This window comes from Stigmatopora argus, chromosome 8 (assembly GCF_051989625.1).
Source record: "Stigmatopora argus isolate UIUO_Sarg chromosome 8, RoL_Sarg_1.0, whole genome shotgun sequence".
Taxonomy (NCBI): Eukaryota; Metazoa; Chordata; class Actinopteri; order Syngnathiformes; family Syngnathidae; genus Stigmatopora; species Stigmatopora argus.
The window spans coordinates 4,035,001-4,060,927 of NC_135394.1; the positions used below are offsets into that span (position 1 = coordinate 4,035,001).

Here is a 25,927-nt window from a genome sequence, read left to right on the forward strand (position 1 = left end):
TATATATATGTATATATATATATATATATATATATATATATATATATATATATATATATATATATATATATATATATATATATAGCATGTATCTACAGGTAATCAAGTTAGAGGCTTAAAATGGTGTCAGAATGAGAGCAGAAAGTTTTACAAGTTAGATTAAAAAAACGGTTGGTATTGTTGTTTAAACTCTCCCGTTTAGGGTGTTGGCAAGTAAATATGTTTTACAGGATTGAAAATTTCGCGAGAACTTCTACTGTGACACACCTGCACGAACAATCAACAGTTACTGGCCAAACTACACATTGCTACAAATAATTCAGGTTCTGCTGCATTTTTTTGTGAATGCAGAACCAGAGCCTTAGAATGATCTTATTCCTTTTAAGCTTTCCTGAGTGATAAGAAGCAAGATTCAGCAGGTAAGAAATATTTATTTGGCATAGGTGTTGTCCTTTTAATCTATACCCTGGCATGGCAGATTTTAATTGGCAATAAGGGACAAAAACATTTTTACACACTAGCATTTTGTGTAATGTAAGGGGATATAAGGGAATACAAAAGCAAACAATGCTTGATAGGTTCCTTTTAGTTGCATGTGAAAATCAGGATGGAGGCGGGGCAAATAGAGCCAACCTGGCCGGGAAAAGTAAGGTATCAAAATTTAAAACAAAATTAGAATTAAGTTTAATGTAAGTTTAGATTAGTAAACTTATTTTTGAGTGTGTCTGCATCGTAATCCAAGTTCATTAAAATTTGTTTATGTTATGTTACGAGCGCATTGCCGTGCAAAAAGTCCCCACCCCTCTCTGTCCGTTTCTCTCTCTCCCCCCCCTGCGAAATCTGTATAATTTTAGTACTATTAAACATATTTTAGTAATATTAAACCACTAGTTATTTGTTACTAGATGGCGAATTAGAACAAATAAAAATGTTTTTCCAATCCAATATCCTGTTTTGGGTGTTTTTTCAGAGGGTTGGAACGAATTAATTTGTTTTTAGTTCATTTCTATGGGAAACGTTGGTTTGAGTTACGAGAATATGGGCATACGAGCTCAGTCCCGGAACGCATTAAGCTCGTAGCTCGAGGTACCACTGTATCATTCATTTTCAGACATTCTAAAATGTCAGTTCACCAACATGTCCACACCCAGGGAGTAGTAGGAGGGTCTTAATTTTTAAGCTACTTTGACATGTTAATTGCCTTAATATCAAGTGAGTTACTCCATTTGATCCTTTAGCATGTCTACAAGACAGACAGAATGGAACAGCGGCATACTTGATTGCTGTCAAGACAAAGGCTCTTGTAAGAATGTTTACAAAATATACAAGTACTTACAGTTACAGTACTGGTGTCATTAAAACTGAATCAACTTGTTTTCCAGGTTGCTACGGATTCTTTTGCTGCCCTTGTTTGGCATGCTCGGTTGCAGGAAAATTCGGAGAGAACCGATGTCTCCCGTTGTGTGACATTTTCAGCCCTGCTATATTGACAGCTTTTGGGATCCCTCTGTTTGCGCCCCCTGCAGCATTGTCACTCAGAGTGGGCATTCGAAACAAATATGGTGTCAAGGTATTTGGCGTGCTGTTATGATATTTGCTGATTACATCACTACACTGCGGAATTGGTGGCCAGCCAATCGCAGGACACAAGGAGACAGACAACCGTTAATGCTCACACTACAAATTAAAGCGTTCAACAGCCTGCTCTGCATTTTTTTGGGATGTGGGAGGAAACCGGAGTACCTGGAGAAAACCCACGCAAGCCCAGAGCGAACATGCAAACTTTAAACAGGAAGGCCAGATCCTGGGATTGAACCTTTGATCTCAGAACTGACGTCCCAGCCAGACATTATTCTTATTATTTTTGTTGAAGTCAATACTTTGACCTGATTTGTTCTAAATTCCCCAAGGACCAAAAAATGTACTACATATACTACAGCGATAATTACAATCTAGCGGCCGTGGCGACCGCTTAAACCCCAACACGAATGTACAAACCAGTCCTCAGGGTCAGCCACGGGTGCAGGTTTTCCTTCCAACTAAAGGAAACTGGTATCTTCCAAGTGTAATCCCTCGATTGCCGTTGGATGCTGATGGGTTCAGAAGAAACCTCATTTGTGAAACTGTCTGTGCTGGATCAGTTGGGACAAAAACCTGGACCCACTGCGGCCATTTGTGGAATAGTTTAGACACCCCTGCCTTGGGGCATAAGGCGAAGTTCACCACCAGGGAGGCGCAGATCTGTTTACTGCTGTGAGGCGCCAAATTACATTTACAATCCCACAACCGCATCAGTGTGGCACCAGCACAGGCACCCCACTTTGTCAAGTCAGCAGATATATTCTCCCATCACTATCGGAAGCTAATTGTTATGTCTTTGGTGAGACGTCGAGGCGAGGACACGAGGAATTGGACCCAATCGCAGGGAAGCCGGCGGGGACGAGGGAAGTGGTGCTCGAATGAAAACTTTAATAACTTAGGGAGGAGGCAAGGAAAGTAACAAGGGACTTAGCGAGAAATAACAAAAATCAAACCCGACTAGGGAAAACACGGGGAAGCGAGGAACATGGAACGAGACAACGTAGAAACATGGCATGGCAACTAAAGCAGACGATCCGACGAATGACATAACTAGACAGGACAGGAACTAATTCTAATTGACGCACAGCTGCGCGAGTGCAACGGCAAGACTGGACGGACAAACAAGAGTAGGGAAACGAACATAAGAACACACAGAAGAAAACGGATTAACAATAACAAGCCAATCCTAACACTAATGATGATATCAACACCGTTAGGTGACATTCATGGCTTGCAGCTCTGCTTACTTTTGACCTTTTAAACACGATAGCAAATTTACTTGATTGGATCATCTTAGACTTGATGGATAAGCAGGCACTCTAGAGACCAAACTACTTGCATGCAACATCTATTTTGAATTATCTTGTGTTGATTTGTGCTATCGAAAAAAATCATTTGAAAAAAAGTTGTATAATTGTGTTTTTACACTATAAGCACTAATAATGGCACTTGTTGTTCACAGGGCTCAATGTGCAGCGACATCCTGTCCTCGTGTTTTTGCATGTGGTGTAGCTGGTGTCAAATGCACCGTGAACTGAAGTATCGCAAGAAAACCCCCACCGTCATCAATATGCAGCCTGAACCCCTCTAATGATATCTTGAATACAATCAAATTCAGACTGCGGGAGCAGATCTCCACCATTTTATTTCTGAATTGCAGCTAATGGATATAAAGACGAGAATTGAAGATACATAGATCAAGTAATAATAATAATTAGCGGTCTGTATTGCCTCAAATCTGGCGATATGATTCGTGTCATGATTAACAGTCATGATTCAATGCGATATCAATTAACACCGATTGTACAGATTAAGGCGATTATTGTTATTTTCTGTTTCACTGTAAAAAACAGTTAGAATGGACATAAAAGTGCATTTGTATCAATTTGTTTTGAAACTTCATTCAGCACTAGAGAAAACAGCATATGACTTTATATCATTTTTTAGTGCAGACCTGCTTCAACGCAAACCAGCTATATATATATATATATATATATATATATATATATATATATATATATATATATATATATATATATATATGCGCCAATCGCATGTATCTTGTTAGCTCAATTCTCACTGCAATAAAAACGAAGATGAAATTTACACGTTTAATGAGACTGCAATTTACTTTGACTTGATGTTGCTTATATATATACACATATATACATATATACACCCCCCCTGAAGTGATCGCACACTACAATACACGTTTTAATTTGGCAAAATTATATTTATGAATAGTAGATTTTTCATGAATTATTTGATTAAACATTATTTTTATGATATCACACTTTACTGAACCATTCCATAAGTTTAGAAGTATACACAGTGGTACCTCGACCTACGATCAGCTCTACCTACGATCAGCTCTACCTACGACATGCTCGAGGTACGATGAAAATTTCGATCGAATAATTTGCCTTAGATACGATCAAAATTTTGAGATCCGACCAAGCCAGGTGAACATGACATGAGGGTGTTTAGCATTGTAGCGCACTGTCTTTTTTTGCCGCATCTCTTTCGTGTATAACAGATATCTACGAGCACTGAACGATTTATTCAGACGAGTTTCTCCTACGCATCGACCAGGAAATGCACAACGCGCATGCGCGGGCAAAAAGAGGGCTTTCTGGGTAATGACGTATACTCGTGCACACAACACCGATAGGCAATGGCACCCTTTCTCAGAATAAAACTTCATTACCCACAATCAATACGTGGGTAGGCTGTTATTCCTTCCTTAGCCTGTTAGCTCCCGCGATCGCTCATTCAAGACTACTTCTCGTTGGCAAGTGGTCATGCGTTATCCTATTGTGAGGACATTTGTGTGCATCCTCTTCAGAATATTTTGAAGGGAATACAACAGCAAACAGCCCATCGATAGCAAACGTGAGGGTGGAGGCGTGGCAAACAGCTAACCCGCCCAGAACGAAGGTAAGGAAAAAAAAAATAGAATTCCGTTTTGTGTAAAGTTACATTAAACGTATGTTTGAGTGTGTCTGTATATATTAATCCAAGTTCATTTAAATTTGTTTGTTCGTTTACGAGTGCGTTGTTGCCGTGGATAAAGTCCCCCCCCCGAACACCCCGCCTCCGTGTATGTCGCTGTCTCTACCCTCCGCGAAATGCGTCTAATTTTACATCTATTAAACACATTTTATCACTATTAAACCACTAGTTATGTGCTACTTTGTTAATAGATGGCGAATTAGAAGAAATAAAACATTTTTTCCAATCCAATATCCTGTTTTTGGTGTTTTTTCAGAGGGTTGGAACGAATTATTTTGTTTTTAGTTCATTTCAATGGGAAACGTCCGCTCGAGTTACGAAAAGCTCGACATACGATCTCAGTCCCGGAACAGATTAAGATCGTATGTCGAGGTACCATGGTATCCACTAAGTATACATTTCCACAACAGATGGATAACAGTCAGCATATGGCGGGGGGCACAGAAGGCACATTCAATATTGAGCAGATTTACTACTACAAAATGAAGACCTTCAGGATAGTATGATTAAATAATCTTGAATTAAATTTCTTGAAATGTATTAAGGCTACAGAATTTGAGCAAAGTTCAATTTTCCCTTCAACAATATTTACTGTGCGCTATGGTTGCCTGGCAACCGTAGTAAGGAGTACTTAGTTAACTGCGATAGGCTCCAGCACCCCGCAACCCTCAATGTGGATAAGCAGGATGATTGTTTACATGCCAATATGTAGGTTTGTTTAACAAAATGCTTAGTTGCCCTTTTCTAAACACACAGTGCATCAAGCCAAATTAAATTTGGAGGAGAATGCAAAGTGAATACGTCAACAATTCATAGATCACGTTTCATAGAGAGAAAATGCTTAAGAATAATCACTTATACAATTAAACCATTGTATACGGAATATTTTTACACTACAAATTGTGGATTTTGTGGATACAGGCTGGCCCCTGGTGGATGTAAAAGGAGCTTAACAGAATCAGATCCGCCCTTGCAATGTGTAACTTTGTCATCAAATTGTTTTGCTGTAAAGACGTAACAGGTGTGAATAAACATTTGTTGAAATGTTTGCCAATGTCTGCCAGATTTTATCAACAGAAGTTCCTGTTGCAAAACCAAACTATATACTATTTTTTTTAAATTTCTTTAGTCTTAGGTCTGTCTGGAGTATCTTAAAACTGTGCTAAAAAGAAATGTTTAAAGCAACAACGCATTCATTATCATTTTGCAACTATCTGAAGGATGAAGGAAAACCTGTTCTCATTCACCCACGCAAACACACAATCTAGTCAGCATGAGTAGTGTTAAATATGATTTGATTGACTGTAGAAAATGGCTTGACATTACTGATCAGGAAATCATTCATTTTCCACTCCCCTTATTCTCCCGAGGATCGCGGGGGTGCTGGAGCCTATCCCAGCCAATGTTGGGCGCTAGGCAGTTGCCAGCCAATCACAGGGTACAATAAGACAACCATTCAGACGCACACTCGTGCCGGCGTACTAACCACTTTCTTTCACCGTGCTGCCTTCAGGAAATCATAAGGAGAAAATTTATAAATTTATTGATATAATTTTTTGTATTTTTTATTATATCTAAATTAGTATATTGTATATATTATATTATATTTTATTTTTATTATATTTACAATATAGGTACTTTTTGAGCAGAGGTGCTCTAACTTTCTTTGCTTAAAATCTACTTTTCAAGGAGACAACCTCTCGCAATCTCCCTTTTTTTCTAGGCACAAAGACAAAGCTCAGCAGTTATGCATGTTGATATTCTAATCATCTACCATGAGTCAATATAGTTATCCCTCACTACTCTGGGGCTCTCCTTTTGCAAATTCTTTTATTTTTTAGATTAGATTAGATAACTTTATTCATCCCGTATACGAGAAATTTCACTGTCACAGTAGCAAAAGGGTGAGAATACAGACAGAAAAAGACATTCAATGAAGTTTTAAAAAGTATTCATGAAACAAAAAAGGTAAAATATATATATATATATAGATATAGATATATATAGATAGATGTATATATATATATATCTATCTATCTATATATATCTATATACATCTATCTATCTATATATATCTATCTATATCTATATATCTATATCTATATATCTATATCTATATATCTATATATCTATATATATATCTATATATATCTCTATATATCTATATATATATCTATATCTATATATATCTCTATGTATATATCTCTATACATCTATATATATCTATATATCTATATATCTATATATCTATATATCTATATATCTATATCTCTATATCTCTATATCTCTATATCTCTATATCTCTATATCTCTATATCTCTATATCTCTATATCTCTATATCTCTATATCTCTATATCTCTATATATCTATATCTATATCTATATCTATATCTATATCTATCTATATCTATATCTATATCTATCTATATCTATCTATATCTATCTATATCTATCTATATCTATCTATATAAATATATATATATATATATATATATATATATATATATATATATATATATAGATAGATATATAGATATAGATATATATATTCCTTCCTTCCTTTTCAGCTTATTCCACCAATGTGTCACACAAATCAATGAAAAATACATGTATGGATCTCTAAAATATGTGTGAAAATCTTGGATATATCTCGGGGAAACTGCACACAGCAGTGAGGGGCATCCGGTTTGAGCTCCATCGGGGAGCAGTTTTCCCCTTTTCTTTGCTTAAGATGATATTTATGCATGATACAAACATTGGGAAAGCCACTGGAACCATGGTCGTATTTCAGGTTAACTCCATTTAGACTGGGAGGGTCGGCAATAAAATGATCGTTTCGAGCCTCCAAATGCAAATAGCTTGGACGTCTATCGCCATCCATGGCAGTATACGAGTCATCAAATATATGAGTAGACCCACTTTGTAATGACAATGATGCAAAATGAATGTAATCAACAGTTGGTATTGGTTCTGATTGTAAATGTTATACTTTGCGTGTAATTATGCCATAAGATCCTTCTTCCCTGTGGCAATACATTGTTCAAGAGTTTACACTGATCCAAATCGAATGGCTTTTAGCGTTATTTTCATTTTACTTTCATTTCCTGGTAAATAACAAGTTTGGCAGCTTTATTTTTAGTTCAGCAGTACTATATAGCAATGACGTTTGCACTATTCTTCAGTCATTTACTGCATCTACACTGTACCAAGACCACATCCAACTTCATTAGGTAAGCTTTGTTGAATTGTACTTCCCTCAACATTTTAACATGGAGAAGAAATACATGATGTTTTTCATGCTTTATATTTTTTAAGCCAATCTTGAGTTACAACCCGAGTCAGTCAGATGGCACAAATCAGTGCTGGTTATACGTTTCAATAGCTTAGGTTCTAAGAAAAAGCATCGTTGATAATAAAATCAGGGTATTTGAAATGATGTTTATACTGCTAAAGGGATTAAAAATTCATTACAAATCAGGTATTTTTTTCCAATTGATAATTTTGCACATGTTAATGACTTTCCTTTTAAATTAAATTTATACTCTTCAGTCAACATGAACTTATGAACCAATAAAATATGTTGTGAATATACCTATCATAATTATCATATATTAAAGCATTTAGAATTCTTCAGTTATTCTGTGCAAGAACAAACAAATACCTGAAATAACTTATTTTTGAGAGTAAATGGCATGGGTCTACCTGAAAATAGAAAAAAAAAAATAGAAAATCTGGATTTGTTCAAATTTGTTGGCCTGCAAAATCTTTGAGGACACTCAATATTTTAATGCAACTTTTCACATAGAAATAAATGTGAGGCTATTACTAAATTATCAATAAATTCAATCTCTCATTCAGCACATCCAGTTTTTTTGTAAGTTATTAAATATTTTAAAGAGGCATTTGTGATTGAAATATAAAATGTATTTACCCTATGTGCTTAAAGTATCAGAATGCAAACGGGCTCCCCACCTCTCGTCGACTGGCATAGTGAGCTGTGTGACTGCTTTGAAAATGCCAGTACCTGTAAGATATAAATAAATAGATAAGTGAAGTTCCCAGTTTGGTTTCACATTGATGAAATCTCATTTTCGTTTCGGTTCAGGCTGCTATGGTTTCTGGTGTTGTCCTTGCCTGGCCTGCACAGTGGCAGGGAGATATGGAGAGAACCGCTGTCTCCCACTATGTGACATCTGTGCCCCTGCTGCTTTTAATGCTTGTGGGATCCCTATGTTTATCCCCCCTGCAGTCTTGTCTATGAGAGCATCCATGCGAGGCAGATATGGTATCAAGGTAGGGTGAATCAAGCTGGAAGCCATGCTTGAAAAATAAAATTCACTTCCCAAATTGACTGCATGCTGTACTTTTCTCCCAGGGCAACCTCTGCAAGGACATCTTTGCTTCCTGTTTATGCGTTTGGTGCAGCTGGTGTCAGATGCATCGTGAGCTTAAACACCGAAAGAAAATACCAACTGTCATTGATGTACACCAAGTAAATGTTGTGCAACAGCCTCCATTAATTGTGCAACAGCAGCCTCAATTCACTGTAGTGCAACAGCCTCCAATGGTGATGCAGTCCATGCCAGCACCTTCTTATTATCCTCCTCTAAAATAAGATACATCCCATACAGCTTTGAGTTATATTTGTTTTTCGATTTTTACAGTCAGTCTGCACTTGATTTGATTCTTTGAAAACATATCATGTTAATCTTGACCTCATTTAAATTGATTGAAGGGTAACAATATGTGGTTTGAAGATACATTTTGTTATTTTTGATGGAAGGAGTACGTATTGTTCACCAATATCACTAAACATGAAGAAATAAATGATGTATTCCTCACTTGGCCAGTAAGCATCCTGATCACAACCTATTGGGCTCGAGACTAGGGTTCAGGCATTGATTGAAAGCATTTCAAATGTAAACATTCCACTTTATTTACAACACCAGACAATACAAGTGTGAATAGTATACTATTGTGAAATTAAAATTTGTCTGATTTAATCGCCCTCCTCTTTTTTACAAAACAAAATACAGATTCCATTTGATAAAATTATACATCTAGTCACGTATGTCAATTAGACCTGCCTATATGGTGATGTGTAGTATATGCACAATGTGCTGTATACAGAAATGATATATATTATACTGTGTGTGGATTTACCGTATTTTCACGACTATAAGGCGCACATAAGTCTTAAATTTTCTCCAAAATAGATAGGGCGCCTTATAATCCATTGTGCTTTATATATGGACCAATACTAAAATTGTTATCACGATAAAATAAAATAAATCAGTCGATAGGACAACTACGGCAAGCAGCCCCCAACTCTACTATTTTCCCGTAGAAAAAGTACCACGCAGTGACTGCTGGGATATGTAGTTCTTTTGTCAATACAGCCAGAATGACGGCAACACACTAATTTGGTGCTCACCGTCATTTCGGCTGTATTTACAAAAGAAATCCTGCCGCTAGATGTTGGCGTCAACAGAGCATTCAAAGCTAGACTGTGAACTATATCTATATATATATATTATATATGGATGAATATCGAACTGCAACATGAGATTATGGCTATGTGAGGCGTATGTCAAGCGACCGGATGGCTTTTTTCACGGCTCGCAGTCACTTTTGATTTGCGACCAAGTCACGAAAATCAAATGATGACGCGAGTACGTTGTAAAATGGCTAAATAAAGTACAACCGAACTCAGTTTTGCTTCCGTCGCCTTTTTAAAAACGTGTTTTTAGCATGTGGGTGTAGCGTGCATTTGGTGCATGTAGCACCAAATTAGTGTGTTCGCCGTCATCCTGGGTGTATTGACAAAAGAACTATATATCCCACCAGTCACTGCAGACCGGAAATAGAGTCTGGGCCTGCTTCCCATAGCCAGCGCTATTGCGGTTCGATATTCATCCATATATAATATGTATATGCCATCCCTGGCTGTGTCTATAAAAACGGTGCGTCCTTTGTGTTTAAAATACAGAAATAGCACTCGTTACCGACACTACGGCTAAAAATACGATACGCTGTATAGTCGGGAAAATACGGTAGTTGTAAATTCCTTGTTGAATAAATTGTCCAACAATTTTTTCCCGCTCCTTTTTATAATGTAGATTCAGGGACACTTATATGGTGCCCACTGCCACCAGGTTACCGCCTGAAATCACAATTAGCTTGTGGGCTTTAAATAAAATAAAAAATAAAAAAATTGGGCCGAGGTATTGTATTTTGCTAGAAAAAATGTAGAAGTGACTGATATGTGCAGCACACTGACAGGTTAAATCATTGATCATGTTTTTGAGAAATTGTTCACATGATTAACGATTTTACAAAGATGAATGTCTTTACCTTTGAATAATAACACAATAAAAGGTAATATAAGCAAAGTCTGTATCCGACTAAATAGCAGACGTTTGCCTCAATCCATTTTAAAAACATACTATACTGTCTTACCAGCTCTTGCACAAGAGAGTCAATGTTCTCTCAGTGAACAACATGTTTGGGTCACCAAGAACATCTTCATGAGACATTAAAACTGAAGATCTGAATTTTCACAATGCTCGTGTTTTCTTTCCTGTTAAATATTGCTTCCAGAATGATGAGCCATTCACCAAAATGATGAAGCTGGGCGTTCCCGCCTTGACAAAATACCTGCAAAACAGAAAGCGCATTGTCAAGAGCCAGAAGGTGTGCTGAAAGTTGACTGTAAATTTAGTTAATTGTATGCATGGAAAATATTTCAATTTGTGTTTTAGCTATTGTTTTCCATTTCACCGGTAGATATGGCTTGAAATAGTTTTCCTAGAAAAGCATTGCCATAATCATGACTAATACTTTCTTGCCATAGGTACGTGATCAGAATTCTTAAAGCTCTAGGCAAGTTGAATTCAACACATTTTAATGAAGTTTGAAGTAAAGTCGACAAAAAAATTGAACAGGAAAAACCCCCCACAACAAAACAGGATGTCAGGTGGTGTGGTCAAGTCACTGCTAAAAGTCATGCCAAATCACATTACATTCATAAACAATAAAAAAAAGTTACCAGGAAATTAATACAAATCTTGCAAAAGATTGCAAACGGGAATGGCGCAACTCCCAGCGATACTTGAAATGGCCACTCCTACATACCATTTGTTTTTTAAAAGCCTAGATAGATCAAAATCTTAACAGTTGCACCCTAAACAAAACAATTAAAACCCTTCAATACACAAACTATATATTTTTAAATCAAATGTAATAATACATTCATATTGTAAAAACAATTTTTGACTAGCTGTCCATTGTATCAATGTTGTATCAATCATGGATCAATGTCCCTGAAAGGGTTAACCTTGCAGCCACAGCCACCTGCCCCAAAATGCTACCACGCTAAATGTGGAATTTTATGGATGTATACCATATTTTCTGAATAAGGCTACAATTATCTGAAAAACTTATGTTAAGAGCCTATCTAGCCAGTTGTTCTTGATTTTCTTCTTGTTACTTGAATGCGTGTTTGTTCTTGATTTCTGATTGAATGAAAAAATGTGACATTTTTTTCCTCTTCATTGTGTATTCTTTAGCTGGTATGACTTGTAGTCTGGAAATTACAGTACTTACTGGAATTGTGATTTTCTTTACAGTTTATTCAATTTGTATTTACAGTGGAGCAAATAAGCCTTTAGTCAACTGTTAGAATTATTATGGAATATTCTATATGTGTTGTAAGCATTTTTCAATAAGTAGTAAGGCTATAAATCAAGTCATGGGAAGATGGACTTTTTCCTGCACAGTCTACTCCTCAAGGGCAAAGAAAAAGAGGTCACGGCGTTACGGACACTTCTACCAAATGTTATGACGAGACTCCACCAGCAGATTTGAAAATACGGCTTTGCTTACAGTATAATACTGCTTTGTTTACCTTGAAAGCATTCCTCACACTGTTGTTTTTCTAACCAGCGAGAGTGTTATTGTACTGATTACATAACCATGTTTTTCGAATGTCGCGATTAAATACAATGATTCAGTTACTGCAATTCAGAATGCACTGGGGGCTAAGACGACGTCACATTGCATCTCCTTCGAAGTTGTAAGCAGAATTTGTTGAAAGATGTTTTTCCTTTTTTAATTAAATATTACTAATAATGATTTAAAAGGTTTGAATCATTATTCCAACATTTGGTCCTTCGAGTAGCCGGGGTCAACAAACCGATAAGGAATCCAGACGCTGCAGTTTAATATCTGGAGTGACCGTGCACGGCGAGAATCCCTTTTCCAGGCCGGACTATTTCTCAGCAGCGCCTGTTTTCTAATCGGTTGACGACTATCCTCTGGGTGAGCATCTTTCGACATTTCTGCCGAGTCCGCGTGTGATGGCTGCATATTGTTGACGGGATCCAAAATGCGCGAAGGGCATCACACGCGAAGGCCTTATTTTGAGAAGTAAGGCTCGCATCCTGGGGATAGCGATTTTAAAACCCTGCGAATACTAGTCACTAGCAGGTGGACACGTTGTGTTCTATAAACGTCGACGGTGGTTGGTTGTGTGTGTAGTTGTTTAAAAAAAAAAAAAAAAAAAAAAAACCTAAAAAGATACACACAAATCCACTCCAAAAATGGGTAGTGGAAACAGTAAAGCGGCTATTGACGATCCAAAGATGCGCCTGCCGTGTAAAGATTGGATTGTTGAAAAATCAAAGCGCTACAAGGGTTAAACACCTAAACTTATGGATAAATAAATATGGATTTGCTGGCCAGCTTAATATGCATAAGATATTGATACTGCAGGATAAAATACGTGCTAAGCATGGGGGAAATCTTAACAAAATGGAGCAGGAGGGATATAATGATACCCATTATTGGTTTATGATACATGGGTTAAATCAGTTGATAACGGTGGGACTGGAAACACAGAGGCTGTGTTATTCCACAGAAAAGAGGACGGCTAGCCCGGTGGGGAAGAAGTGTGTTGTTGTTGTTGTTAAAAAGGAGGGCCCCCTCCGACAAATATGACCAGGTCGGGAGGGCCCGTGGGGGACATGGGGAGAAAACGCTATCTCCCCAGCCCGGGGCGCCGCCAATGAGTGATGTGTTTATTGAACAATATCCCATGATCGAAGTTGCTAATACTAATGTGGCCAAGGAGCAGGCTCCTACTAAATTTGGATGTTCGAATCCAAAAGCTAATGGTGGCCCGTTGTGTCATGACGGTCGTAATTTGAATTTGAGAGTGCTTGAACTGATTGATCAGGTTACGGGGAAGTTTAAAACAAAAGTTAATTATACCGTGATCAGCAGAGCTAAGCAGAGGGATGGTGAGCCTTTTGCAGATTATCAAATCAGGATGACGGCTTGTTTTAAGGCCAACAGCGGCCTCGCTGAAGACCACGCGGTGGGCAGCATTTATCAGGAGCAGCTAAAAAATGTGTTGCATGCTCATTCAAATGTGTTGCATGCTCATTCAAATTATACTTATTTATATTACATATATCGATTGCCTGGACAAAAATGTCTCTAAAAACAAGGCAGGCCTTCTCAAAATGATTTGAATGAGGATTTTGAACATGAGGATGTTGAGCTAATTTTAAACCAGAGATCACATTCTTTGGGAATGAATTCAATTGGATTTTTTTGTGTGATGCTGAAAGTTGTAAAATGGCAATTAAAATGGTTATTTCCAAGTCCTAGGCATACTTTGTTAATAGTACCTAAATGTACTGTCAATTTAATGGAATGAAATGGCTTATTGCGGATTATCTTGGTTTTATCCTGTCAACGGGAATGTTTTGGTTAACAGTCGAAAAGAAATACAAAACGACCAATTAAATGTTTAGCGGGGTTGCCAAACCTGCGTTTTTTGTCATACTCTAAACTGGTCAAATAATGCTTTGGCTGCAGGGGAGCGCGGCTGTCTTTGCTGCTGATTTGAATGAAAAAAAAAACATGTGGACCGCGTAGCGGCTGATTTGACGGTGTTAGGCATTCAGTATGCGCGCAGACCGCACGAGCGACTATTTTTTTTTGGACCCCTTCCGTGAAGACATTACAATAATTGGCCTTGGGGGTGCTGAAGCAAACTTGAGGGCAGAAATGGGTTTTGCTATGCTTGCAGCATATTGTGATTATGGGGTATTGCCAAAATATTGTGATATAGTTGGATATCGGGAGAGTAATTAATTTAGTCTTCTCTAAAAAGCGTTATAATTGTACACAGGAGGTGAAGCATTGTGCTCAAAAATAAAAAGAGAGCACTTAGGAATGTCAACATTGATAAGCTGCTTCTGCAGCGAGCGTGAAGGTCACAGTCAGCGGGTAAGGGCGCGCTTCCGTTTAAACATTTCAGAATAAGAACAAAACATGGTCTGCAAGGGATGCAGAGTTCCGCGATTATCTTCGCATTTATTTTTGGGATTTAATCAGAAATGTCTTTCGAGGTGATAGAAAATCTGTTTGGCAAAGATTGATTTGGGGAAAGCTTTGGAATTGGGAATAATACTATTATTATTATTTTATTTTATTTTTTGTGAAGTTCAAAGGGCTCTTAATTGAAGAGAGCTAGTTTTGGAGGATAAAACGATATTATTACTGTTTTTGAATGGTTGGCTGGTTAAAGAAAAATGAATGGATTTTTTTACAATATTATGGCATATTGGTTACAATTTGTGGGTCCTTCATTAAGCATTGAAAATTGTAATTAGGAAATGCCTAGTGAAAGGTGGATTTCTCTAATTTAATTATTGTAGATTTTTCTTGTGGTAACAGGGAGCTATAAGAAATGGCTCTTATCTTAAGTAAACATAGTATGGGGTGATTTACAAATTATGTTTTAGGTACTAAGAGTTATTTGGTTGTTAAAGGAATCAGACATGAATTTAACAATGCAGAAATGGCATGAGAAATTTCATGGCATTCATCCAAATTGTTAGGTAAATTGAACCTGGCTGGGGTAGATAAGATAATTGGTTAAGGATAGGCATAGTTTCCCTAGAAGAAACATGGAGCGTCTTTAAGTGCACAAAAGACGTTCCCTGTTTGACCTGAAGGGGCGTATGCTTTGGTATAGGTCATATTGATGACTATTGGGACGTTATTACTGTCTATTACTTTAGGGGCATACAAATTAAGAATTTAGCCAAAACTTACTGCATTGCAATTATGGGGTTAATACACCTGAATGTTACAGTGATAACGATGGGCAATAACAAGCTTAGATAAAGGGGAATATCTACAAGAAAATCTAAATTCAGGTGGGGCCTTTCATGGTGTGAAACAAGTGATGAAATAATGTCTATGTTTTAAAAATAACATCTCCAAATTATAAAATATCAACCTTGGAGAAATGCTTTAAGTAGATGGGTTGACTAGAATGGGCAAAATTCGTTAACATTGAAAGGGGGTGTAACTTAATCCAGAACATGGAGATAAAGTTTTACAAACGGTTAAAATACAAAAAGGGGGTGTGTGTGTGTTTCAATGTGTCACAACTTTTCCGTTATTGCATTATTGGCGAATAGTTAATCACAGCCACTCGCATGGCAGTCTACATGCTGACTGACTGGGGTAAGGGGGGTGGCAATTGAACAAATTTCTATTTTTAGATATGTGGCATGTGAATCTAATACATTAATTATCTAGTTTCTTCGGGCATCAATCTTGATGATTGGGGGAGCACTCTAAATTCCTTGATTATGAGTGCGAGCGTGGATGAGTGTCTGTCTTTTGTGTTTCAATTGGCTAGCCACCAAGATATATCAATATTCTAATATCAAGGTGGAATATTTCTGAAATCGCTGATAAGCCTTTCGAGGACGGCGGTGGCAGAGTAGGACAGAAACAAAAAAAGAAAAGAATTTCGCCAAATGAAATTTTTGATTTCTGCAATGGGAAATTTTGGGAACCTGGGGGACTAAACAAAAACAAAAGACTTATCTGGGAGGGCTCCCATTTTGAGTCATGGTAAATTTCATGCCTCAAAAAAGGGGGAGGTTATATATTCAATCTATATGCAGATATATGGCAAAAACACGGGCGATTCCCCCTTATGTCAAGCTACAAAAGCTACATATCCATTTCAAAGGATACACATGGATTTTATAGAATATGTGTGGTACATAACAGTCCTAAAACAGATTGGGGAAACCTTGTTGCAGAAACTGGTCTAGATTGGCAAGCTTGGATGACACACGTGTGCGAAAAAACCATCAGGCCTTCGATAAGATTAACCCATATGGTGGGGCATTGCAAATCATAATTCAGACAAATTAACTTGTGGATCTTTGTCTGACGTTTTTCCTAAGTCCATGGGTAAGAAGGTCGTCAGAGATGGAAACACCCGGATCCGCCATAGTAAAATTAAAATCTGAGATGACCAGAGAATTCCTTTCTGCAACGGGGAGTTCCCAAACGGGAGGTGGTAAGAAATAATTGGTTATTGTTGATGGAAAATGCAGCTATTATAAATCAAACCTGTATCAAACCTGTATAACATGTATGGGGGGCCGACCTCTCTTAAGAGTAGTACCCGCGCAAATTACCCCTGATTGTGTAAAGGAGATAATGACAAAAGATGTAAGCCCAAAATGTATGAAATGGAATAATGTCTACCCAGTTACAACGGCAGCAAAGGACAAGCCTAACTTTTCAACACATGTCGCGTTTAATCATTTTACCTGCTTAGTCCTCACAGGGCACGGTCCGGCACTGGGAGCGATAAATGTGACGTGGTGTGCCCACGTCCTAAAACAGACTGCACCCCTGATTCCACGTTCTGACCTATGGTGGTGGTGGGGTCAAAACAAATTATACGACTCCTGCCAAAATGACAGCAGGACTTTGTGCCTTGGTCTCACTGCTATTACCAGTGTCTGTTTTTCCATCTACAGTAGAGGAGATACAATTGGCTGCACAGAAATCCGGTATGATGGCGGGCCCCTCGCGACGGCGTCGATCGGAGAGGGTGATCCGACATACATTGATGCGATTGGCATCCACGAGGCGTACCAGATGAGTATAAGTTGGCTAATCAGATCGCAGCAGGTTGGGAGTATATTTTTCTTTTAATTACTCCAAACAAAAATGTTGATTGGATAAATTACCTGCATTACAATGTCCAAAAACTTGGAAATTATACTGAACAGGGATTTGTGGCGATAAAGGAACAACTGGCAGCCACTAGTCTGACGGCGTTCCAGGATCGTGCAGCGGTTGAAATGCTTCTTGAAGGAGCAGGGGGCGTATGCAACGTTTGAAAATGTTGCACTCAACAACACGCCCCCCACTGGGTCCCACACCAGGGCCAACGATGGCCTGCAGACCCTAAACCGCAAGATGAAAAAGCATCCTGGAGTAGAATAATGTCCGCTGACAGATTTGTGGCCTCACTAATAATGATTTGGCCTAATTTGTGGCCCTTTTTGCTACGATTTTGACATTATGTGGGTGTTGTATTATTCCCTGCTTAAGATCTTTGATGAGCCGACTTATAACCACTGCGATTGCCCCTACAAATTCCAAATTGCATGAATTATATCTCCTACTGATGAAACGTGCTGACACTAACAGTGAATTCCAGGAGCATGGTAATTACGAGGATGGATTGGACGAAAATGATCTTATTTTCTGCTTTTCAGACCTGCCGAACGAGTAGAGCCTAAGCGGGTAAAATTAAAACAGCCAACGGAGATATCCCTGTCTTTTTTGATTTTGTCATAAAATGAATAACAAACATATAGTAAAAGGAGGGAATGTTAGAATTATTATGGAATATTCTATATGTGTTGTAAGCATTTTTCAATAAGTAGTAAGGCTATAAATCAAGTCATGGGAAGATGGACTTTTTCCTGCACAGTCTACTCCTCAAGGGCAAAGAAAAAGAGGTCACGGCGTTACGGACACTTCTACCAAATGTTATGACGAGACTCCACCAGCAGATTTGAAAATACGGCTTTGCTTACAGTATAATACTGCTTTGTTTACCTTGAAAGCATTCCTCACACTGTTGTTTTTCTAACCAGCGAGAGTGTTATTGTACTGATTACATAACCATGTTTTTCGAATGTCGCGATTAAATACAATGATTCAGTTACTGCAATTCAGAATGCACTGGGGGCTAAGACGACGTCACATTGCATCTCCTTCGAAGTTGTAAGCAGAATTTGTTGAAAGATGTTTTTCCTTTTTTAATTAAATATTACTAATAATGATTTAAAAGGTTTGAATCATTATTCTAACATCAACCACCAATTTTTCATGTTATCCTACTTGAAAAGATTAGAAGCCTGCAATTGTCAACATGGATAAACCTCAACCATGAGAGACAGAATGTGGGGAAAAAACTGAATATCACATTGTTTGATTTTTAAAGAATGTATTTGCAAATCATGGTGGAAAATAAGTATTTGGTCAATACCAAAAGTTAATCTCAATATTTGTTATGTACCCTTTGATGGCAATAACGGAGGCCAAACTTTTTCTCTAGCTCTTGACAAGCTTTTCACACAATGTTGCTGGTATTTTGGCCCATTCCTCCATGCACATCTCGTCTAGAGCAGTGATGTTTTGGGGCTGTCGTTGGGCAACACAGACTTTCAACTCCCTCCACAGATTTTCTATGGGGTTGAGATCTGGAGACTGGATAGGCCACTCCAGGACCTTGTTTACCCATGTTGGCAATTACAGGCCTCTCTAATCTTTTCAAGTAGGAGAACTTGCACATTTGGTGGTTGACATAATACTTATTTGGCCCAGGTACTCTGTGGTTTCAGAGTTAATTATTTCTGTTTAATCACTTTAGTAGTGCAAGGTGTTTTATGAAGGAAATTATGTGGTTAATAAAATGTTCACATCTTGTTTTGATGTCACCATTTCACACATTGTAATTATCAAGGAAGAATTATGGAGTCAATTCTTCAGTCTTACTTACTCAGGGAAGCTGTAGGAGGGTTGGGGTTATTTTGTTAGTATGGCCTGACTGACTAAACAGCCAATGAAGTATATTTAATACAGTAAAGAGTCAAAAATTTAAAAGCATTACATTGTAAATGCCATATTAAACACAGCTATCAATAAATTACCTACCCACATGCTGTATATAATTAAAAAGCACCAGGGACCCACTTGGGCAGCGCTAAAAAGACGCATGCATCTCCAGACAAGTGCCACTGTATTGAAAATTTCGCTTTTGATGTGAGCCATATGGATGCCCTTACATGGTTCACAACATGTGGACTGGCGCGAGCCTGCCTATTTACATATGGAATGATAAAAAGAGTCTGATCGAAGAGAGTTGGGACCAAATCTGGCTATTTCCGCCTTGACTTTTTTCCTATTCACTATATTGTCACAATTCATTATGTCATGTCATCTAATACAATTTAAGGTTATTTGGAGTATGAGCAGGAAGAGGAAAAAGTGGGATAAAAAAAAACTAAATACATAGCCTTCCCTGCTATCACTTCATGTGTGCACCCATGGAAAGGTTCGGGGCCTAAAAAGAACTATGAGTTGACCACAGCATGGTGAGCAGGTTCTCATGCTGAAGAAACCTTGAGCTTTTCGACTACACATTTTCCCTATCACAACGCCACCAAGTGGGAATCGAACCTACACTGCCCGCAACAAATTCAGGCAGAAAAGCCACTGCACAATCGGGTGGCAGTGTAACTTGAGTGTGAAACATATTTAGTAGCACTGGCTCTTAAATTCTAACGGCAAATCCAGTAAAAGCCATGTGCGTAGTCACCTTTTGTGTTGCAGCACTTTTAAAAGTGAAGTTTCAGGGTCCACTTTGTAGAGCGTCTGCGTCTCTTCATCCTCGAAGAACAGCTGCAGAGTGAGGAGATGGTGAATTATTCATTAAAACACAGTTGATTTGAAGCGCAAGATAAATTTCACAATAGAACATTATTGGTGAGTACAGAAGCCATTTGTCATATTCATAAAGTAATTGCCAATGTGGAGCATAAAATCAAATAATTGGCATACAACAGCACTGTAACTTTCGCAGTATCTCAGGTTCAGTATGCCACTAAGAGTGCAATATCTGTTCGTAGTACAGTAATACCTCGACATACAAGTGCAGCGACATACGAGGAATTTGAGATAAGAGTAAAATTTGGGGCAAATATTTATCTTGAGATACGAGACAAATTTTGATATACAGCATATAGCAGACGCGAGAGGCTAGTCATAAGAACATCATGGGCACTGCCTTTCTGGTCGCAACTCCCTCGAGTAATGTCTCTACGAGCACTGGGCGGAGCGTTGCATTTTTTCAGTGTTTTTTCCCCGTTAGTCAGTGTGAATGGCGGAGCGATCGCTAATACAAGAGGAGTATATACTACTTCTCGTTGGCAAATGGTCGTGCGTTATCCTATTTGTGTAAATCATTTAGGGAATATTTGGAAGGGAAAACAAAAGCAAACAATCCTCGATAGGTTGCATCTGAAATCAGGGTGGAGGCGGGGCAAATAGAGCCAACCAGGGAGAAGATATTAAAATTTAAAACAAAATTAGAATTAAGTTTAGTGTAAAGTTAGATTATACATATTCTGCATCGTAATCCAAGTCAATTTTAAATTTGTTTATGTTATGTTACGAGCGCGTTGCCGTGCAAAAAGTCCCCCCTCTCTCCCCTCCACAAAATCTGTCTAATTTTAGTACTACTAAAAACATTTTAGTGCTATTAAACCACTATTTATTTGTTACTTTGTTAATAGATGGCGAATTAGAACAAATAAAAATGTTTTTCCAATCCAATATCCTGTTTTTGGTGTTTTTTTCAGATGGTTGGAACGAATTAATTCGTTTTTACTTCATTCCTATGGGAAACGTTAATTTGAGTTACGAGTAAATCGACATACGAGCTCAGTCCCGGAACGAATTAAGCTTGTATCTCGAGGTACCACTGTACTATTAACAAGGCAGGACTGAGACAAAAAACATTTCCCCCAGCTTTTGGTTTTGGCTTCTTGCTTGCAATGTAGACCTGCTATCTTTTATGAAAATTAACTCATGTGATTCAGTGATACATTGAGTAAATCACGCAGCTGACAATGTGAGTGTGTATCATTTGTTTCTGTTTTGCTTCCAAGTTTTGTTATTACACAAGAACGTTGTGTGGGCGTTGAAAAGCCTAACCCAGGGGTGTCCAAAATACAGCCTGCTCAGTTTTTATTGGCCCCTAACAAGTAATGAAAATACAAACTGTCGTGCTGGTCACTTAAAGATTCTGTAAGGTCATTTTGATGATAGACGCCCAATCCAATTTGAATTGGACAACTATTTCCATCAATGAAAGCCAATGAGGTTAAAAAAAGCTTTAAAAACCCAATATTTTATACTCGATTAGGATCCTCTGTTTAGAAAATGAAAGTGGAAAATGTTCAAGTTGGCCCTTGCATCCTTCAAGAAAAACTGGCCTAACCTGTCTGACTCCTCAAGATAAATTGTTGTGACAAACATGAATACACAAAAACAACATTCCTGGCAATCAATGAGCGCGTAAATGTTGCAATAATAGTATACGGTCTAACTACTGCTGTAATGTATTGTACTTCTAAGATTATTTTTTTCATTATCACATGCACCTGTGTGTACAGTGCATATGTAAGTGAATAGAACTTTTTTGTGTGTGTGTTTAAACATTTTCTACGTTGTCTCAGTCTCGGATATTTGTAATATGCAATTTTAAATAGCAACCGTCATATGAAGTTCCTTCATACTAAATGTTGTATTTCCATTTAAGGTACGAAAACGGCATTCAGTTAAATGAAACAGAGTATGCTGATATTTTTCGAACAGTGCTTACAGGATTACAAGTATTTTTCTAAAAATCAACTAGATAAGAACTAAAGAATTACCTGCAAATTTTGTAGGTGATATTTTCTGTCCACATCCCAAGATGGAAGTTCTTCCCCAAACATAACGACAAAATGATCCAAAAACCTAATGCAAAAATCGAGAATAATAATGTGTTTTTCGTGCACTATTCTCAACATGGTACTACGAAATGTACCTGTTGTTCTCGCAGAAGGCAGCGATGAAGTCACTCTGCTGATGTTCCGGATAGAGGAAGAGCACAGGCCAATGCAGCGAATCTTGCTCGTCCAGGAAGACCTGTGCCCCTGTGGCTTGGTGTGAGCTAAGACCTTCTAGGCTCAGTTCGGCCATCGCCGTCGATGACCCTTCGTCGTCATCCTCGCCATCGGAACCCGAGTCACGAGGCTTCACAGACTTGACAAGCTTGATGCCTCGCGTCTGCACAAAAATCATGAAGTAACAAATGGATTGGAGTCATTCTTTGTTCAAGTCAAGGATTGATTCTATTTCCTTACAAATAATTTTAGTATGCCCTTTTATAACCTTTATCGCAGACAAAAGAGCATCCTTCTGATTATTCAACTTCTTTTCTTTGACCTTGGCCCTTCTGGCATCTCTTTCTGATGCCCTCTGTGGTAAAAAACAAAACAAAAAATTTTAATCATTAAGAAGTATTGTACAAATCACCATTATTTTGCCTTTAGGAGCGATCCTACCTTGCATTTGTCTGCAGCTGTTCTCAGGTCTTGCAACTTCTTGTCTGAGGGATGAGCTTGTAGACCCTCTTCACACCACTGAATGGCTGCTGCAAAGTTACGCAACTCAATGCAGCACTGAGCACCTGAAAACACAATGATGTCAGAGCATGAATATAAATCACAACTATAGACGACCTCAATGTCACCTGTAAAAAGGTTTTCAAAACGTTTCGGTCAAATTAAATTTTTTAGCTGTCTTTTAAACTCCTTTTCCCATAACATTAAGTGACTGAAGTAAGGAGACTGGGAGAAAAATTCATAAAATTCTGACAATAAAATAGGTATAATACTTAATTTTACATGTTCAGGGGCCGTAGACCTCAACGATTGGCGACGTGAAGTCAGTGTGAAAAATTAGATATTGTAATAGTTTTTTGTGTTTCTTTGATTCCTGTTGATAAAACTTTGATGAAAATGACTTTATATTGTAAATACAGGTAACAGCGTTTTAAATTTGATGAGTTACAGCTGGTAGTTTGCCTTAAGATTTTTGTTATGCAAAAAGTGTGTCGCAGCTCAAAAAAGGTTGGGAAACACTGTTTTAAATTTAAGGTTGGGAAACACTGTTTAAAATTTAAGGTCGGGAAACACTGTTTTAAATTTGTCTGAATTGAATCATCTTCCACTGTACTTTCCCTGTCTGATATACAAAAATTAGAACATACCTCTTATCAAAGCTTTAAGATGCTGTGGTTTCAGCTTCCTTGCATTTGCAGAGTCAATCAATGCGGATCGCATGTTGCCTACATGTCAACAGATCACATTCAAAAAGGTACTCATGATCATTTGGCTATTTAAAAGGAAATTGATTGTTTTGCGATGTTTAAAGGAGAATATCGTACCAAGATGAAAGTGTGCCGCTGCACGGTTGGTGAGAAGAACAGTATCCAGATCTTGGTCGTCAAATTTATTCTTCAAAGCTGCTGTGTATGCCACTATGGCTTTTTGGTATTTCTTCTCTTTGAAATATTCATTGCCCTCATTCTTTAGACTTTGTGCTTTTTCTAGAAAACCATGCAAATACTTAGTCTAACTCATTAAAGTTAGGACATTAGCAAACCACAAATCATATTTTGGCCCACTTACCCGCTGGGGTCCTGTCTTCATCGTGGAGGATTGCCTGGATATGAGCAAGCTCGGGGTATTCTTTGGGGTCAATCTCGTCTGGTACTGATTTCATGAACATTGGTATTTTATCAAACTCCTGAACAAGACCAGAAGAAAGTGAAATACATCATTCTAACAGATGTCAGTGTCAAGTACAATCCGCATTGACCATCTACAGACAAACTATTTTGAATATTACATTGCCATTAGGGCTGAAATAGTCATTGGTTTTTACATTAAGGAAGTGAATTTTATTCATTCATTTCCTGACCCGCTTTATCCTCACTAGGATCGCGGGGGGTGCTGGAGTACCCACAGAAAACCTAAGTTGGCCCGGGGAGAACATGCAAACTCCATGCAGGTGGACCGACCTGGATTTGAACCCAGGACCCCAGAACTGTGAGCCCAACGCACTAACCACTCAGGCCTGAATATAGACAATTTCTTAAATTGCTAAGGTCAAGATACATTTGGTGACTGACCCACGATGTTTTGCAAGAGTTACTCTGCTCATTTCTATGTCTTGGAAAATGAAATATTTACATTTTAACTCATTTTCTGCCCTTGACAGCGGTATACTTCCATCCAATCCATTGACTGGGATTATTCGGTCTCTGCCAGCCCCCAAAGTCAATTTGTATTGGACGTCTAGCGCCGTCAATGGCAGCCATACCAGTTTCGATGGATTTGATGTCTACCATTGTCAATGGCAGTGAACGAGTTGAGGACAAGTTATTCCATGATATGATTTGATGCCATATCGCTTATCCCTCGGTCTGTCAGCGATTAAAAGTTTACATTTAATATAATATCTTGTAGCATTTTGACAAAAATTAAAACAAATATTTGCATTTACAATTGATTCGCCCACCTCCATCGCTAGTCAATAGGGATTGGACGTCTAGCGCCCTCTAGCGGCCAATGAAGAAATAAACATTCAAGTATGACAGCAAACTGTGAACTGAAAATGATTGCATTACACTGTTTAATTTTATAATTAGCACTGTCAATCATAGCTTATAATTGACATTATGATGCAATTCCACGCCATGTTTTCAACTATGACTAGGTAAAATGTGACTGTTTTTTTTTAAATCGTTCAGCCCATTTTGTCATATCCAATTCTCACTTCTAACAGCGTTGGCTTTATTTCTCGTCAAGTCAGCCAAATTGCAATTTATATTCCATCACGGAAAAAATGTGCATGATTGGTGACAACGTATAATCGAGTGATGTTTACCATGTTTTCTTAGTCATCTACTTTTATACCCCGCGTTCAGTAACAATGTGCTAAAATCGGGCTACGTGTAAACTCTTACCTCTTCCCATGTGTTTTCATTAAAGGAATTTTTATATTTGTAGCGCGTGAAGGCTTCCGCGAAAAGGTCGTCATCGTCGCTATCATGTTGTGTAGCGGCGGAGGCCATGATTTGTCAAATGCTATCGTGCGCCGTTTTGTTCGCTGCAACAAAAATGTTTAAAGTATTGCTATATTTAAGTCGCCGTTGACATAAGACACAAGCAAATGTGTTTTGACGGCACGTGTAGGAACGACTGTCTAAATGGTCCGTGCGGAAACAGTCCTGACGGAAAAGTTCCTTGTCAAAATCGACGTCGGATGAGGCAGTGGTCTTCCCTCGATTATCGCGATTTTACTTATCGCTAAT

At 38.1% G+C, this 25,927-nt stretch overlaps 3 protein-coding genes across 3 annotated transcripts; 2 read left to right on the forward strand and 1 right to left on the reverse strand.

The window, feature by feature from the left end:
• Nucleotides 1–296: 296 nt before the first annotated feature.
• LOC144078718 (cornifelin homolog B-like) lies at nt 297–3,687 on the forward strand. Its single transcript, XM_077607032.1, has 4 exons — nt 297–419; nt 1,239–1,303; nt 1,383–1,570; nt 3,044–3,687. The coding sequence occupies exons 2-4, from the start codon at nt 1,240–1,242 to the stop codon at nt 3,170–3,172; spliced, it is 381 nt and encodes a 126-aa protein (XP_077463158.1). The 5' UTR covers nt 297–419; nt 1,239; the 3' UTR covers nt 3,173–3,687.
• Nucleotides 3,688–7,760: 4,073 nt separating this feature from the next.
• LOC144079009 (cornifelin-like) lies at nt 7,761–9,208 on the forward strand. The gene is made up of 4 exons (XM_077607534.1): nt 7,761–7,823; nt 8,540–8,619; nt 8,699–8,886; nt 8,969–9,208. The coding sequence occupies exons 2-4, from the start codon at nt 8,547–8,549 to the stop codon at nt 9,206–9,208; spliced, it is 501 nt and encodes a 166-aa protein (XP_077463660.1). The 5' UTR covers nt 7,761–7,823; nt 8,540–8,546.
• A 40-nt stretch (nt 9,209–9,248) lies between these two features.
• On the reverse strand, nt 9,249–25,816 carry ttc4 (tetratricopeptide repeat domain 4). Its single transcript, XM_077607033.1, has 10 exons — nt 25,580–25,816; nt 24,240–24,357; nt 23,996–24,157; nt 23,819–23,896; nt 23,112–23,236; nt 22,939–23,025; nt 22,592–22,833; nt 22,437–22,521; nt 20,318–20,400; nt 9,249–11,250 (listed from the first exon to the last, which is right to left on the reverse strand). The coding sequence occupies exons 1-10, from the start codon at nt 25,685–25,687 to the stop codon at nt 11,151–11,153; spliced, it is 1,188 nt and encodes a 395-aa protein (XP_077463159.1). The 5' UTR covers nt 25,688–25,816; the 3' UTR covers nt 9,249–11,150.
• Nucleotides 25,817–25,927: the final 111 nt, after the last annotated feature.

Coding starts and splice junctions, on each gene's coding strand:
- LOC144078718 (XM_077607032.1), top strand. CDS start 1,240: ATGTCTACAAGACAGACAGAATGGAACAGCGGCATACTTGATTGCTGT. Junction 1,304..1,382: donor CTGTCAAGACAAAGGCTCTT/GTAAGAATGTTT, acceptor CTTGTTTTCCAG/GTTGCTACGGATTCTTTTGC. Junction 1,571..3,043: donor GAAACAAATATGGTGTCAAG/GTATTTGGCGTG, acceptor TGTTGTTCACAG/GGCTCAATGTGCAGCGACAT.
- LOC144079009 (XM_077607534.1), top strand. CDS start 8,547: ATGCAAACGGGCTCCCCACCTCTCGTCGACTGGCATAGTGAGCTGTGT. Junction 8,620..8,698: donor CTTTGAAAATGCCAGTACCT/GTAAGATATAAA, acceptor GTTTCGGTTCAG/GCTGCTATGGTTTCTGGTGT. Junction 8,887..8,968: donor GAGGCAGATATGGTATCAAG/GTAGGGTGAATC, acceptor CTTTTCTCCCAG/GGCAACCTCTGCAAGGACAT.
- ttc4 (XM_077607033.1), bottom strand. CDS start 25,687: ATGGCCTCCGCCGCTACACAACATGATAGCGACGATGACGACCTTTTC. Junction 24,358..25,579: donor ATGAAAACACATGGGAAGAG/GTAAGAGTTTAC, acceptor GGTCTTGTTCAG/GAGTTTGATAAAATACCAAT. Junction 24,158..24,239: donor TGAAGACAGGACCCCAGCGG/GTAAGTGGGCCA, acceptor ATGGTTTTCTAG/AAAAAGCACAAAGTCTAAAG.